At 33.9% G+C, this 15,137-nt stretch overlaps 1 protein-coding gene across 1 annotated transcript; it reads right to left on the bottom strand.

The window, feature by feature from the left end:
- Positions 1-12,952: 12,952 nt before the first annotated feature.
- Positions 12,953-14,822, bottom strand: LOC133205008 (potassium voltage-gated channel protein egl-36-like). Its single transcript, XM_061340749.1, has 2 exons — positions 14,370-14,822; positions 12,953-13,846 (listed from the first exon to the last, which is right to left on the bottom strand). Exons 1-2 carry the CDS (start codon positions 14,820-14,822, stop codon positions 12,953-12,955), a joined length of 1,347 nt encoding a protein of 448 aa, XP_061196733.1.
- Between the last annotated feature and the right edge of the window lie 315 nt (positions 14,823-15,137).

Below are 15,137 nucleotides of genomic sequence, written 5' to 3'. Positions count from 1 at the left end.
TTTAAGTTCGGCTTCTACAATTCGCAGCCAAGAGACTTTGGACCTTCCTCTCTTCCGTTCAGTACATACTTTCCAAAATCCTATTCTGATCTTGGTCTTGGCCGTGTTGAGGGCCTCCTCATGTTGGTAGTTTTTCAATGGCTTTCACTACCTACAGTCATACTGGTTCTAGTACTGGTCCCAGAAAGGCTCTCATTCACAGGTACAGAGATATTCCTCGTTACTATTTCCGTAACACTACTTTTTTTTACCCCCCCCCCCCCGGGGCTCGGAGGGCCAGTGGTTTTCTGTTAGGGTGTCTTTCCCTTAGCCACGGTCTCCAGTTATTTCAATGCGCCGGACACTCGCCTTTTGCCACTGCCACTTAGATACTAAAGCATTTCCAGGGTCACCACGAGGAGGTGTGGCATGTGAACCTAGCAGAACCTATTTAAAGACGATGGGCATTGAAGTGGGGAGACCTAGTGGCATAAGTATCACCCCTTGAGACCCAAACCAGCATTTGACCCCAATTAAAGATAAGCCTATATAAATTTGCGTATATGTAAGGTAGAGATCCCACCCACCCCCAACTGAAATTGCTTCTTACGGGTCTGTTCCCTTTTTAACAGTGCATGTAGACAAATCTTGAAGAAACACTTAGATATCATCAGAATCTCGACAAGTTAAAAATGATTCAGTTCCACAGACTCCGATTTAGTGTTATAAGGAATGCTTTGAGAAGTAAAACATCGGTTTGGTTATGATCACTACACATTGAATTTCATAAGGGTACTCTTTGTATTCTTATATTAAATACAGAAATGCATGTTTATTGTCAATTAAGGACAGATGACACAAACAAATTTTTTCTTTGGAGGAGACTTAATATCATCTCAGTTTTAGAAACGTGGATAATTCTTTGAATGTTTCTCCTTAGACTTGGAGAATGAAATACCTTCCATATTTCCCTCAAAAAGTACACAACCAGAGTAATGGTAAAATTGTTTAATCTTCATTCATTTACCCTCTTTTTTTCTTCAAAAATGTTTCTAAAGGAGCACAGAGTGAACTGATATTACATTAAATTTTACTCAATAACCTGCTGTATTTTCTTGCATAAAAGAAATGACACTTGGAAAATATTAGTTGATACTTCAATAAAATTACAAATATGGACAAATCCCATTCAGTAAAAGTTGACAGATGAAAATAAATTTCAGAATATGTTAGCTTGGTGCTAAAAGTGTAATATAAACTTTAGAAAAATATACCAAGCCAGGTGAATTTTATGAGGAAAAGCAAAATGGTAAAAATTAGCACATAGCACATAGGCTAATTTTTACGATTTTGCTTTTCCTCATAAAATTCACCTGGCTTTGTATATTTTTCTAATATGTCCTTAATAAGAGTTACAAATATAAATACTAATAAATAGTTTGAATATAGGCCTCAAGATGATGGGTTTTAGTCAGAATTGAGACGTTGAGTGATATCCCTGAACATCACCCAATGGTTAATTTCTATGTTGCGCTCTGGAAATCTCCATCGGAAACTGAGCATGTGATTGATAAAGTCAAAACCACATCATACCATCAGTTTATAGGACGTCGATCTACATATTATAGAATTTTGTAGGGGGTTGATCTACATATAGCGCAAGAGGTTTGCTTCTGTGGAAAACGATAAATGGCAGTCTGTTTCGTAATTGGTTGATGTAAGAGTTAAACCAATACTTACAATATTGACGTAACATTCAGATATCATCCGAATCTCGGTAAGGTAGATCGAAGGGATTTTTTTAATTAAATAGCCCAACATTTTGCGTAATAGGGAATGCTTTGAGAAGTTTGGTTTCGATATCGAAGACAGTAAATTTCAGTCATAAAATCAATTTGTGCAATTTTAACTAACATTTACACACGACAAACATGCACTACAGAGGTGTTAAAATATAAAAATTTAGAAATTCATGAAGTAAACCTTGTTCTAGTATATATTTTTGGGTTTTTTCTTTTTTTCCCCATAAAACATACGAGATGTTTTGCGTGTTGAACCACGTAATTTTTGAACACCGTAACCTAGACGCGTCACATTTAATGCAGATGCGCTTCATAGATGACTACTCATTGTATTCTTCTATCAAATACATAATTGCATACATTGATAAACTGTATAAAAGGAAATCGTTGACATACCAAAAACAAAACTAAAAACGATCAGTTGGGACAGTCTGAGTTCCTTTGACTAATTAGCTTTCAATTGTCGTATATGTGAATTGCAACCAAATATCAAACCTGCGTTTTACACAGACAGTTAAAAACAGATGTATTTTAAAATATTCGATATTCACTTAACATGGTACATACAGAGAGGATCAGGAGTTTGATGAGCTGTGTTTACAATGACAGACTGATTTACAATGCAATCGTGCATGTTCTTTTGTACAAATGTATAAAATGTTTTAAGTTTTGAAAATGGCGTCTGTTAGTAAATCAATATAAAAGATTTCGAAAAAAGGAAAAAGAAATGTAGATAAAGGAAAAAAAATCTTTAAACAGATGTAAACATGTATATAAAGATGGTGAGATCTTAAATAATATCTTTATTGTCTATGTTTGCCTGTGTTTTTCCGACTGTGGAAAAAATTAAGGGAAAGGAAAATGGAAGAAGAGACAATGATAGAAAGAAAATCAAGATGAAGAAAATTGGGTTACAGTCAGGGTATGGCCCGTCGCATAAACTCTCTTTTATGGAAGCACAAACATTGGGATGTTCCACACTGAAATAAATCTTACTCAATCTGGACGACAGGGAGGAAATGTTTGCAAATTTAAAAATTGTCTACGGCATTCGATAGTTACGAAAGCCGGATAGGCTCATTTTTGACAAGATAAAAAAAATAATGAACTCGTTATAACGAGATAGTTATCTCGTTATAACGAGATAGTTATCTCGTTATAACGAGTTAGTTATCTCGTTATAACGAGTTAGTTATCTCGTTATAACGAGATAATTATCGCGTTATAACGAGTTAGTATCTCGTTTCAACGAGTTAGTTATCTTGTTATAACGAGTTAGTATCTCGTTATAACGAGATAATTATCTCGTTATAACGTATCTCGTTATAACGAGTTAGTTATCTCGTTATAACGAGTTAGTTATCTCGTTATAAAGAGTTAGTTATCTCGTTATAACGAGTTAGTATCTCGTTATAACGAGATAATTTTCTCGTTATAACGAGATAACTAATTCGTTATAACGAGATAAATAACTCGTTATAACGAGATAGTTTTCTCGTTATAACGAGATAACTTACTCTTTATAACGAGATAACTAACTCGTTATAACGAGATAACTAACTCGTTATAACGAGATAACTAACTCGTTATAACGAGATACTAACTCGTTATAACGAGATAACTAACTCGTTATAACGAGATAATTTTCTCGTTATAACGAGATAACTAACTCGTTATAACGAGATATTAACTTGTTATAACGAGATACTAACTCGTTATAACGAGATACTAACTCGTTATAACGAGATAATTATCTCGTTATAACGAGTTAAATTTTTTTTTTGTCTTGTCAAAAATGAGCCTATCCGGCTTTCGTAGATAGTAAACAGAATCTTTATTTAAATCTTTTTAGTCTTAGCTAGGATTTAGATTGACAGTGCAAAAGCACTAGACAATCGATAAAATCCGGGAAAAATATATCGATGATAACACCACAAGTGTGTCTTAAGATTAGTATTTCTCATGCTGATTTTGCTTCTCAATTTAAGTCCATATTACTAAAGTTAGTATTTTGAATATTAAATCAAATCATAATGGCAATAAGAGGTGAGGAACTAAAAGAAGGTTTAGGTAGATCTTAAGATGATGGGTGTAATTATTCACATAATATGGAAAAACTAAAAAGATCATTTTGATTTAAAATAACTCTAAGTAGTTCCATGAAAACTTGTATATTCCCCCCAAAGTCTCAGGGGCGACAAGCATTTAATATTACCGAATGAATAATTTCTGTGTTGCGCTCTGCATGGAAATCCCCATTGGAAACTAGACGTGTGTTTGAAAAAGCCTGAATCACATCACACCATCAGTTTTCTAGAAGGTTAATCTATATGTACAAATAGCACAAGACGTTTTGGGAAAGAAAAGCTTCCCTGGAAGTCGATAACGATATACGTTTTGGAATTTTCAACAAGGGTTGGTGTTAGAGTTAAGTATGGAACATTAAATAAACAAATGTACATGTATATTCAAATATTTGCACCTTTATATCTTCGAATAATTGTACCTATCTTCAAATAATTGAGCCTATCTCCAAATAAATTGAAGATAGGTGTAAAATAATTAAAGTTAGGTTTAATAAATATACTTATCTTTCAATAATTGAATCTGAGTTCAAATGCATTGCACCAATCTGTAATTTAATTAGACCTTTCTTCAATTCAATTATAGACAGCTTCAATTAAATTATACCTTTGTTTTAAAAGTTGAAGATCGATAAAATACAATTCAATTAAGTTTAGGGAAATCGAATTTCCGTTTATCTAGCCTTAGACACCAATGTTTTTCTTTTCTTAAATAATAATTTTGTCATGAAATGAAATTGAAAGTGATATATGATGTCTTGTTATTGATAGCATAAGCTTGTTACACTATGTATTATAAAACAATTGAAATTAATTGAAGAACCAAAGTTCCGTATAAAAGTTTTAAAAAAATCAATTTTCTCCAAATGCTTGGATATCTAAAGTTTTTTCTCCTAAAATACATGTATATATGTACTTGTTGATCAATTTTCAATAAGGAAATGCATAGCTAAAGCTTTTATTCGCGTTTTCTGAATATATATTGGAGATTTGATAATTTTTCCTTATATTATATACTTACCTTGTCATTGGTCATTTGTAAAATTATTTCGTTGAAAAGCATTCTGATTGTACACACAAGTACTCTGAAGTTGATATTAAAAAGATGCTTGAGTTTCTGATTGACAATATCTATGTAGTTTTCGGAGATCATGTCTTTTAGCAATCTGTTGGAATTCCCATGGGTACCAATATGCCCCTTTGTTAACAGACCTATTTTTGTATTCATGTGAAGCAGAATTTATTCAATAACATCAACACTTGCTGTGGCCTTCAACTCGACATTTAGGTATATCGACGATGTGTCATTAATTAACAATACAGGTAGTTACTTCCATTCATATGTCGACTCGATACATCCCAGTGGGTTTGAAACAAAAGAGTCTGACATATCTGTTTCATATTTGGATATTTTACTAGAAAAAATACTTCAATGGTAACCTAGCACTAAAGCGTGATGACTTCAATTTTGCAATTGTCAACTTTCTTTACTCGTGTAGCAATATACCCTCATAACCTGCATATGGGGGTTTTGTCTCCCATTTGATTCGATACGCAAGAGCATGCTCTACGTATGAACAATTTCTAAAACAAGACAAGCTATTGACAAACAAGTTGACGAAACAAGGATATCAACAGTCTCGTTTGAGTTCATCATTTTGCAAGTTTTATGATGTCATACAATGACCTTGTCAGCAAATACAACCTATCATGAAGTCAAATGCTGGTTGAAGTTTTTCATACTAATTGTTATGCCATTATTTACACACTGAATTGTCTACGGATTTTCCCGTTTTCCCCGATTATGACAAGGAGCACACAGCGGGTGTGACCGATCGGCAAGGGATGCTCACTCCTCCATCCACCTGATCCTATCTTTGATGTTTTTGGAGGTCCGTACGTGTTTGCTCTGCTCCCGATTTGTATTGTTTAAATTGACTTTGAGCTTGAATACTGTTCGTTATCTTCATATTTCATTATTTGTAAATAATTTTGAAATTAGTGGTTCTGAAGAAACTTTTCTCAAAAACAGACGAGTGACATATCGTTAGCTGATTGCATTACGATCTAAATACGATCATTCTGAAGATAGGTTAATTATTTGAAAATAGGTACTGTTATTCAAAAATAGGTACACATATTATAATATATTAATTTGAGGTTCCATAGGTAACAGTACATGATCCCACCTCTGATGTTTTTGGAGGTCCGTGTTTGAACTGCTCCCGATCTGCATTGTTTTAATGGAATCTGAGCTTGAATGCTGTTCGTTATCTCCAGGCATATTTCATGTATATACAGTTATTTAAATATCAACAGAATCTCGGCAAGATAGATAGCAGGGATTTTTATTTTAAATATATGGATTCAGCCCCAACCCACATACTCTGTATTAAGTGTAATGAGGAATGCCCAGAGACTCTGTATTTAGTGTAATGAGGAATGCTTTGAGAAATTGTCGGTTTGATTATAATGACATTGTCGCCCGTGTGCCGCATTGGTTAGAGCGTTTGTTCTAGAACCGCAGCGTAAGGAGTTACGTCGCGGGTTCGAATCCACTGCGGGACGTGGAAACCGGTCCTTCGGGTGAGACCGTATAAGCCGATGTCCCGTGTCTCAGTAGGTGCTGGCACGAAAAAGACCTCTCTCTGTTCAATGGCCCTAAGTGCCGAGTATAGGTCAAACTTTGCAGCCCTCCACCGGCAAGTTGTGGCGTCTCTATATGAGTGAAAAATTTTCGAGAGGGACGTTTAACAACAAACAAACATTTGGGTATTAATGCATTCCTATATTAAATACATAAATGCTAGTATATTGCCAATTAAAAAGAATTGCAAAACTAAATAAAAAGTTTGAGTAGATCTTAAGATGATGGGTTTGACTATTAACTTAAAATAGAAAAAAATAAATCTCATTAAAAAAAAAACACCAATCGGTCCAATGAAAGCATGTTGTTTTTGTCAAATAATTCCGTTCTCAGATATTGTAAAATTTAGACGTCAAACGATTTCCCTGAGGGCCACCCAATGATTAATTTCTGTGTTTTGCTCCGGAAATTCCCCAAGAAAACTAGACGTGTGCTTAATAAAGCCTGAATCACAACGCACTATCAGTTTGTAGGATTGATTATTATTGTTTTACGCCGAGTCGGCAATATTTCAGCCATATTTCGGCGGTAGTTTGTAGGACGTTAATTTACATATAGAATAAGATTTTTTTTTGGAAAAGAAAGCCTCTGTTGAGGAAGATAAACAACAGACCGATTTGGAATGTCAACGTTGGTTGTTATTAAACAATGCACACAATCTTTACGTAACATTAAATATCATTAGAATCTCAGCAATGTGGATCTAAGGGATTTTGTTGTTGTTGCTGTTTTTTTTTTTTTTTTTTTTTTTTTTTTTTTTTTTTTTAGAAAGGACTCTGTATTTTGTGTAATGGGGAATATTTTTAAAATTTGTGAAACGACAGTTTGGTTATGACGGCTATGACATCGATTTTTATATTTATTACATGTATCAAGGTGCGCAGTTTTAACTCTGTAAAAATTTTCAAACGATAAGCAAGCCAGAGCTGCTAAAAATTCTTCATTTTTATAATGATAAAACTTGAGAAATTCAAAAAGTAAACTTTATTCTTCTATCTACTTGTATCAATTTTTTTAATAAAAGGAAATACTTTTCAATTTTATTTCAAAAGCCAATAAAAAAGTAAATTAGTTTTTGTCAACCGTTTATTGTGAAAGCAAGGGGACATCAAATCTCATTCATATCTGTCAATCTGTCTGTCACAAAAACTTAAACCTTAATTAGTCATAACTTTTAAATAAAAAAGATAGGGATTTCATGTTTCACATGTTCATTACCTGTGACAATACTTATCCAAGAATATACTTTGATTTTGATCCCATGACCTTGAAGTTTAATCTACTTTAAAAAATAATGTTACTCTAACCTAGGTCATTACTTTTAAATGAGAAAAAGATAGGACTTTCATATTTTACGTGTACATTACCTGCGACATAACCTTTCCAAATATGTTATGATTTTTGATCCCATTACCTTGAAGTTTGACCCACTTTTCGAAAATAATAACATTGGTTATAAGTTTTGAATGAAAAAAAGGACTCATATTTGACATGTGTTATACCTATGATAAGACGTTTTCGAACGTGCTATGATTTTTGACCCCGTGGCCTTGAAGTTTGACCTTATTTTCCAAAATTTTAATATTGATGATAAATTTTGAATGAAAAAAAGATAGGGCATTTATGTTTGACATGTACAGTAGCTTTGACAAGAGGTTTCCAGACATGCTATGATTTTGACCCCTTGATCTTAAAGATTGGCCTTATTTTCAAAAATGTTATCATTGCTGCTCACTTTTAAAGGAGAGAAGATAGAACATTCATACTTGAATTGCTGATAACTTTTGAGTGAGAGACGATTATTTTTTATATATGACATGTGCATTACCTATTTCAATACCTTTTCAAATAACCTTTGGTATTGACCTCGTTACATTGACCATAAAGTTTAACGTACAATCTTTTTTCAAACGTTTTTTACACTGATAATAATTTTTGAATGGAGAGGATAGGGCTTTAACATTTTACATGTACATTACCTTTGACAACACCTTTCATCATATTTTACTTCATGACCTTGAGCTAGAAGTACATGTATAATCTACATATCAAAAATTTTATCTTTGGCCATAACTTTAGCTCCAGAACAGACGGGGCTTTCATGTTGTTTTTTCACATGTGCATTATTTCTGACAAGACCTTTCGGATTGACTTGTATTATGATATTTTACATCATGGCCTTGATCTTGAAGTTTGCTGTAGTTTTGAGAAGCTGTAATCTTTGCAGTAATTTTTATTTATTCAAAAAATTTATCTTTTTTTATATGATGGACAGACAAAATAGGACACAAAAACACGTTACAAAATACCATAAACAACTGCATCCCAACAACTATGACACCGAAAGCGGGGGACCACAAATCTTTGAACTGGCTTGTTTTAACTTTAAATTAACCTTGATGTAGAGAAGAGGACTTCAGAACTTCTTATGGCTAATATTTTCAAATAATAAGTTAAGATTTCATATGCATATATTGTTTATTCAAATTCCTTCCCGAAATTGATATACAAGCTTCCTCCTGTAGTGCTTATCAATGATGGATCAAACCACAGTCACCCTGAACAGAAGGAAACAATAGAAGTCCAAGTTACACTGAAACAGTGTGTCCATCGAAAGAGCTTTGCAGAAAAATAATATAACTACATGTATGTGATTAAGAACTTTCCAAGATATTCAATTAGTTTTCTGAACTGGTAAAAGATTAAGTGTCTTCCAGATGTCATAATGCGGCCTTAGATTGAAACGTAAGTTATCTCTTATTTGAACCAGTATAGAGTACTCCTCTTCTTTATAATTTTCATTAAATGTTGTACTTACCAAACACAGCCTGGAACACATATCACCCCTGTCAATGCGATTGTCATTTACATTCAAGACACGTGGTTTCTTTTTACCAGTTCAAAAGTAAAATAACTTTTCTTTTCATCATGTCTTCGAGTGGCTACAAATCAAATCGAGTGGCTGCAAATCATGGACTTCTGTTTATAGTATATTTTCTTTGGTTATAGCTCGCCTGAGCCGAAGGCTCAAGTGAGCTTTTCTGATCAAAATTTGTCCGTTGTCTGTCGTTGTCGTGGCGCCGTTGTAAACTTTTCACAATTTCATCTTCTTCTCCAGAACTACTGGGCCAATTTCAACCAAACTTGCCACAAAGTATTCTTGGGTGAAGGGGATTCAGGTTTGTTCAAATGAAGGGCCACGCCCTCTTTCAAGGGGAGATAATAAAGAATTAGTGAAAAATTAATAGTATTTTTAAAAATCTTCTTCTCAAGAACCACAGGGTCAGGAAAGATGAAACTCATGGAAGCATCCTCAGGTAGTGTAGATTCAAGTTTGTTCAAATCATGATCCCCGGGGTAGGGCGGGGCCACAATGGAGGATCAAAGTTTTACATATATAGGAATAAAGATAATATAGAAATATATAGGAAAAACCCTTAAAAATCTTCTTCTCAAGAACAGCAAAGCCATTATGAGTCATATTTATATGGAATCATTCTCAGGTAGTGTAAATTCAAATTTGTTCAAATCATGACCCCCGGGGGTAGGGCGGGGCCACAATGGAGGATCAAAGTTTTACATAGAAATATATAGGAAAAACCTTTAAAAAGCTTCTTCTCAAGAACAGCAAAGCCAAGATGAGTCATATTTATATGGAAGCATCCTCGGGTAGCGTAGATCAAGTTTGTTGAAATGATGACCCCTGGGATAGGGAGGAGCCACAATGGGGGATCAAATTTTTACAAAGGAATATATGTGAAAATTATTTTAAAAAATCTTCTCAAGTACAACAAAGCCATTTGTTATATTGACATGGAAGCATCATCAGGTAGTTTAAAATTCAAGCCCCCCCCCTCCCCCCAGTAATCTTTTCAATACTGAACTGATTTGTGCTTTTGCCAAGCCAATGTGCTCAGGTGAGTGATGTGGCCCATGGGCCTCTTGTTCATTTTGCCTTTTAGCGGTGGCGTAGGCTTTGAGGTCCGTGTTTGCTCTGCTCCAAAATTTGTATTGTTTAATGTGAACTTTTTAGTTTGAATACTGTTCGTTATCTCCAGACATTTCATTAAAAATTGTGAACGTGGCTTTTAACAACGTAGAGAAACTTTGGCAGTTTTAGTCAGTGTCAGGATAGTTTATTCACTCTTGCTATCTAAAGGGGTATTTTTAAACACTCTTCGTGAAAGGAAGGGGCATTTTACAGCAAATTCCTTTTTACATTGCAAATACATATAACACATTTCTTATTTTTCAGTGAATATAAAACGCCTTGAAAATATTAATTTTATTCAATGGTCAAATTTTAGTATTTCACTTTTGAAAATGTTTGAAACAAAACCATTCACATTAAAAATCAAGAACTTTGAATGGGTACTCAATTCGAAGTATTTTGTTAATCGTGTAAAAGGTACAAAAATTATTCACATGGAAAGAAGTGTAAATCAATGTGATTATATAATAAACACTAATAATCTAATCTGGTTCTCATGTACCAAGACTTTGAAATTACTTAGAAATGATGCAATTAGAATTGAAGATATGAGACTTGGGGTAGGTGCAAATTTAATAGTTGGTCAAAAAGATAAATTTTAAAAGTTTGGTAAAGGATTATTTAGCATGAATATATTCATAAACAAATAATGTACAGTGTATATACACGCATATAAGTCGGATTCTTGAAGTTTTGGTCAGAAACGCTTTATCTGACCTATAAATGAGTCCTAGAAACATCGGTATATTTCTTGATAACGAATTGTAGTGCTTTCTGAACAACTACATGACGACGATTATCGTTGAAAAAAGAACATTCAATGTTCCGTTGTGCATGAAGCAGAAGTACTTACAGACTTTAATTATTTTATTTATGTTTAAAATGTTTATCGTTTATTATGGATATTGTTAGCATAAATTTTATCAAAATTTAAACTTGGCCATAACATTTGAATAGTTTGTCATAGGGCTTTCAAACTTCTTATGTGTATACCTTGTGACAAGACCTTCCTTCAGACACCAACAACTTTGACCGTTTGACCTTGTAGTCTGATTACAGAGGTGTACTTTCGAAAAAACCGTTAACCTTGGTCATAACTTTTGAACAATTAGTGCTAGGGCTTTCATACTTCACATGTGCATTCCTTGTGACAAAACCTTCCTTTGGATACCAACAACTTTGGCCCATTGACCTTGGAATTTGACCTACTTTTAAATTTTTTTAGACCTTCTCTTGGGCACCATATGACCTTGATGTTTTACTTACTTTTGAAACACTTTAACCTTCACCATAACTTTTCAACGGTTGGTGTTAAGGCTTTCATATTTCACAGGTATATTCCGCGAGACAAGACCCTTCTTTGGGTATCAACATTTTTGATCTTTTGACCTGGAGTTTGACTTGCATTTGAGAAACTTTAACCTTCACCATAAGCTCCATAAGGGGGCATCAGTGTTTCACAAACACGTCTTGTTAATTTTCCTATGAATTACTCGATTCAAATACTCAAAAATGGTATGTGGAACCTATCAATAATATAAATTCAAATATTTTCTTAAACACACTTTGTAAAAAGTACCCATCCATAAATACTGGCTGGTAGAGTGAAAACCAATTGATAACATCTCTAAAGATGGCCTGATATACATTTTAAAATTCATGAACAAACAGGTCCCAAGAGGTAATGCCAAGAGAGTTGTTGAGAAATCTTTGAGTGACTAATTTTATAATTTCCTGTGCGTTAAAATTTTGGGTTGAGACTCAATGAATTGAACTATAAGATTTCATTCTAAATACGAACAATTCTTGAGTGGAAAGACTTGCATTAAAAAATCAGGCGGCTTTCATAAAAACTTTTAGCCAAAATATTGTCGATCTGATTTATGCATCTATCAAATGGGGAAAATCCTGTTGTGAGAAAGAAAGAGGGGGAAAATGTGGCTAGAGTGTGAAATTATCCCCCCCCCGGGGGGGGGGGGGGTTACAGGGCCCCGTTTTACAAAAGAACTTACGACTAAGACCAAAATGTATTTTCCGAATAACATTCTACATTGTATTTTACATTAATTTGAAAAAGTTTTTAATCTTTGTTAAGAGAATTTAGAAAGATATTTTTATGCAAGCAATTTATAACAAAAATCAATAATTTTGCATGATTTTAATATCAACGACTAAAATTTTGGTCTTAGTCATAAGTTTTTTTTTGTAAACGGGCCCTAGATTCTGAGAAGGGGGGGGGGCTAGATATGGAAGAAATTTCCTACTTTACAAAACCGGTTCATATACGTACTCGTACTTAATGGGTAGAAAAAGTCTCGGACAATCTTCATACCCTCTTTAGGCGCCAATTGCACATGTATATCTGGGTCAAAATACATATTTTGTTGAAAGAAGGCAATGTATCACACATTCTAATATTTTGTTTCCAATACATCAACAAAATTAAATTTTAAAACCTTGAATGTAACGATGAACTTTCCCTCGTTTCATTTTTCATTTCACACACATCGATCTTGTTTTTGCGCGTCTTAAACGATTGAACCTTCAACCGTACCTTATTTTTATCATTAAAATCGCTAAACGTAGACGCAATAATAGCAATCGGCATTGCAATTATCAAGACACCCGAAAGAGCACAAAACGTACCCACAATTCTCCCACCAACGCTCTTAGGATATGCATCACCATACCCTACGGTTGTCATGGTAATGATAGCCCACCATATGCTATCAAAAACGTTTGGAAATGTAGTTGGTTCTTTGTACTCTGCATAATAAACAAATCCCGCAAAAAACGTTGAGAAAATCAAGAAAGCCACAAGTAAAAGTCCGATTTCCCATTTACTACTTCTTATTGCCATGAATAGCATGTTGAGACCATTGTGTTGACGAATTAACCGTAGAAGTCGAAACATACGGAAAACAGAACACAGCTTAAACACAATATAGAAGAAGCCCGCTATTCTCCCAGCGCTCCATATTTCTTCAAATTCCATGATAGTTGTTGTCCACATAGAGAAGACCAAAAACCCGTCTAAGAAATTGAGTGGCGACCGAAAAAACTTTCTCTTTGCAGGACATGAGCCAAAGTGAATTATAAGGTCAAGCGTAAAAAACGCCAAGCAAGCAATCTGTAGGTTGTATACTCCGGGATTAGTAATTGTAGTGACAAATACAATCTCTTTTGGGTTATCAAAATTAACATCATCGAACAGATCCGTGAAATTCATAAGTGATCGAATTTCATCCAAGGTCTGGTACTGGTCTCTAAAATAGGGATGGGTATCCATGCAGAACAACGCTACGGATAACACTGTTATTAGCATGAACAAAAGACTGTACATCTGAAAATAGAAGTCATTTCATGCAACAGCCTTTGTATATGTTTAAGTGATATAGCATGTATTTAAGCTGCTATATAGGATCTCACATGATTTGTGGTTGTATATGATTTTTATCAAACGAGCTGTGCGGTTTTTTTTTTTTTATCCCTGAGCCTTGATGAGGGGATATAAAGCACACAACAAGTTGGATAAAATCATATCCAACCATAAATCATAGAAGATTCTTTTTTTCACGTTTTAAACATAACTATCAGTGTTTTTACATTGTTTTTATGACATTATTTTAATTGAATTCATCACTTTCATGCAAAAACCATTGTGACGTCATAACAGTGGTATATGAAAAAAGAATATATGTAACGAGTGATATCCGCGGGTTAAATGGATATACATGTAATAAGTATTATTATGTACATGTCTATATATCTACTTTGTAAGACTATTCATAAAACATGCTATATCAAAATGAAATCCTTTCTAAATTTTCTTAAAATCTAAGGAAGAAAATACAAAGTAAACTCACAAATGCATATTTGGATGAATTAGGACGGTCTAAAAACAGCCAGATGTGTCTGAGGACTTGATTGACTTTGTTGTGCTCTAATTCCTTAGACGTGTAATCAAATTCTGAGTCATCTAAACTCTTCTTCAGTTCTATTCGTTTCTGCAGACTCTCCTCGTATTCCGTAAGCATTTTCAGACAGCATTCAGAAATATGACTCTGATCTATTTCCCAGTACTCTAACTCCTTGATTATAACAGCAGCACACATGCTTGTGGGCAGATGAAGCTCGCCTTGTCTGTAGAAATCCAGAACATTTGAGAAAATGATGTGATTTCTATCGAAAGATGAAGTATCCAGATTATGGACTCCCGAGGCAAATTTTCCTAAACGAGTCGATGGAAAATTCAGAAGAGTTTTTCGCGTTGTCTTAAAGATTGTTCCTCCAACATTAAGTGTTATAATATCCGACATGTTTTCTACAGTGGAATAAAGGTAAATAAAGTAGAGAAAGTCTATAGGTTATTCTGTGCAAGTATAAAGTTTTTACACTATATGCATGATATAATTGCTTCTTTATATGCATGATATAATTGCTTCTTTCAATATCTTTTTTTTTTCGAAAATTAAAATATATGTAAAATATATATTAAAAAAAACAATCTTGTGTCATATACACTACTCACCCTTGTTTAACCAGATAAGAGATCCAACAATAAAAAAGCGGGGGGGGGGGGTGTAAAACGTTTTAGGTTATAACGTATTTTGATTTGAAAACCAAATCCTGGC

This window comes from Saccostrea echinata, unplaced genomic scaffold, assembly GCF_033153115.1.
Source record: "Saccostrea echinata isolate AGI-Se365-2 ecotype Australia unplaced genomic scaffold, CSIRO_AGI_Sech_v1 ptg000054l, whole genome shotgun sequence".
Classification (NCBI taxonomy): Eukaryota; Metazoa; Mollusca; class Bivalvia; order Ostreida; family Ostreidae; genus Saccostrea; species Saccostrea echinata.
Note: the sequence above shows the minus strand (reverse complement) of the source record. Positions and strands in the feature narration are given on the sequence as shown.

Bases quoted from the DNA above. Each gene is read 5' to 3' on its own strand.
- LOC133205008 (XM_061340749.1), bottom strand. From the start codon at position 14,822: ATGTCGGATATTATAACACTTAATGTTGGAGGAACAATCTTTAAGACA. The intron at 13,847-14,369 runs GTGAGTTTACTT...TTCTATTTTCAG, and splicing joins ATTCATCCAAATATGCATTT to ATGTACAGTCTTTTGTTCAT.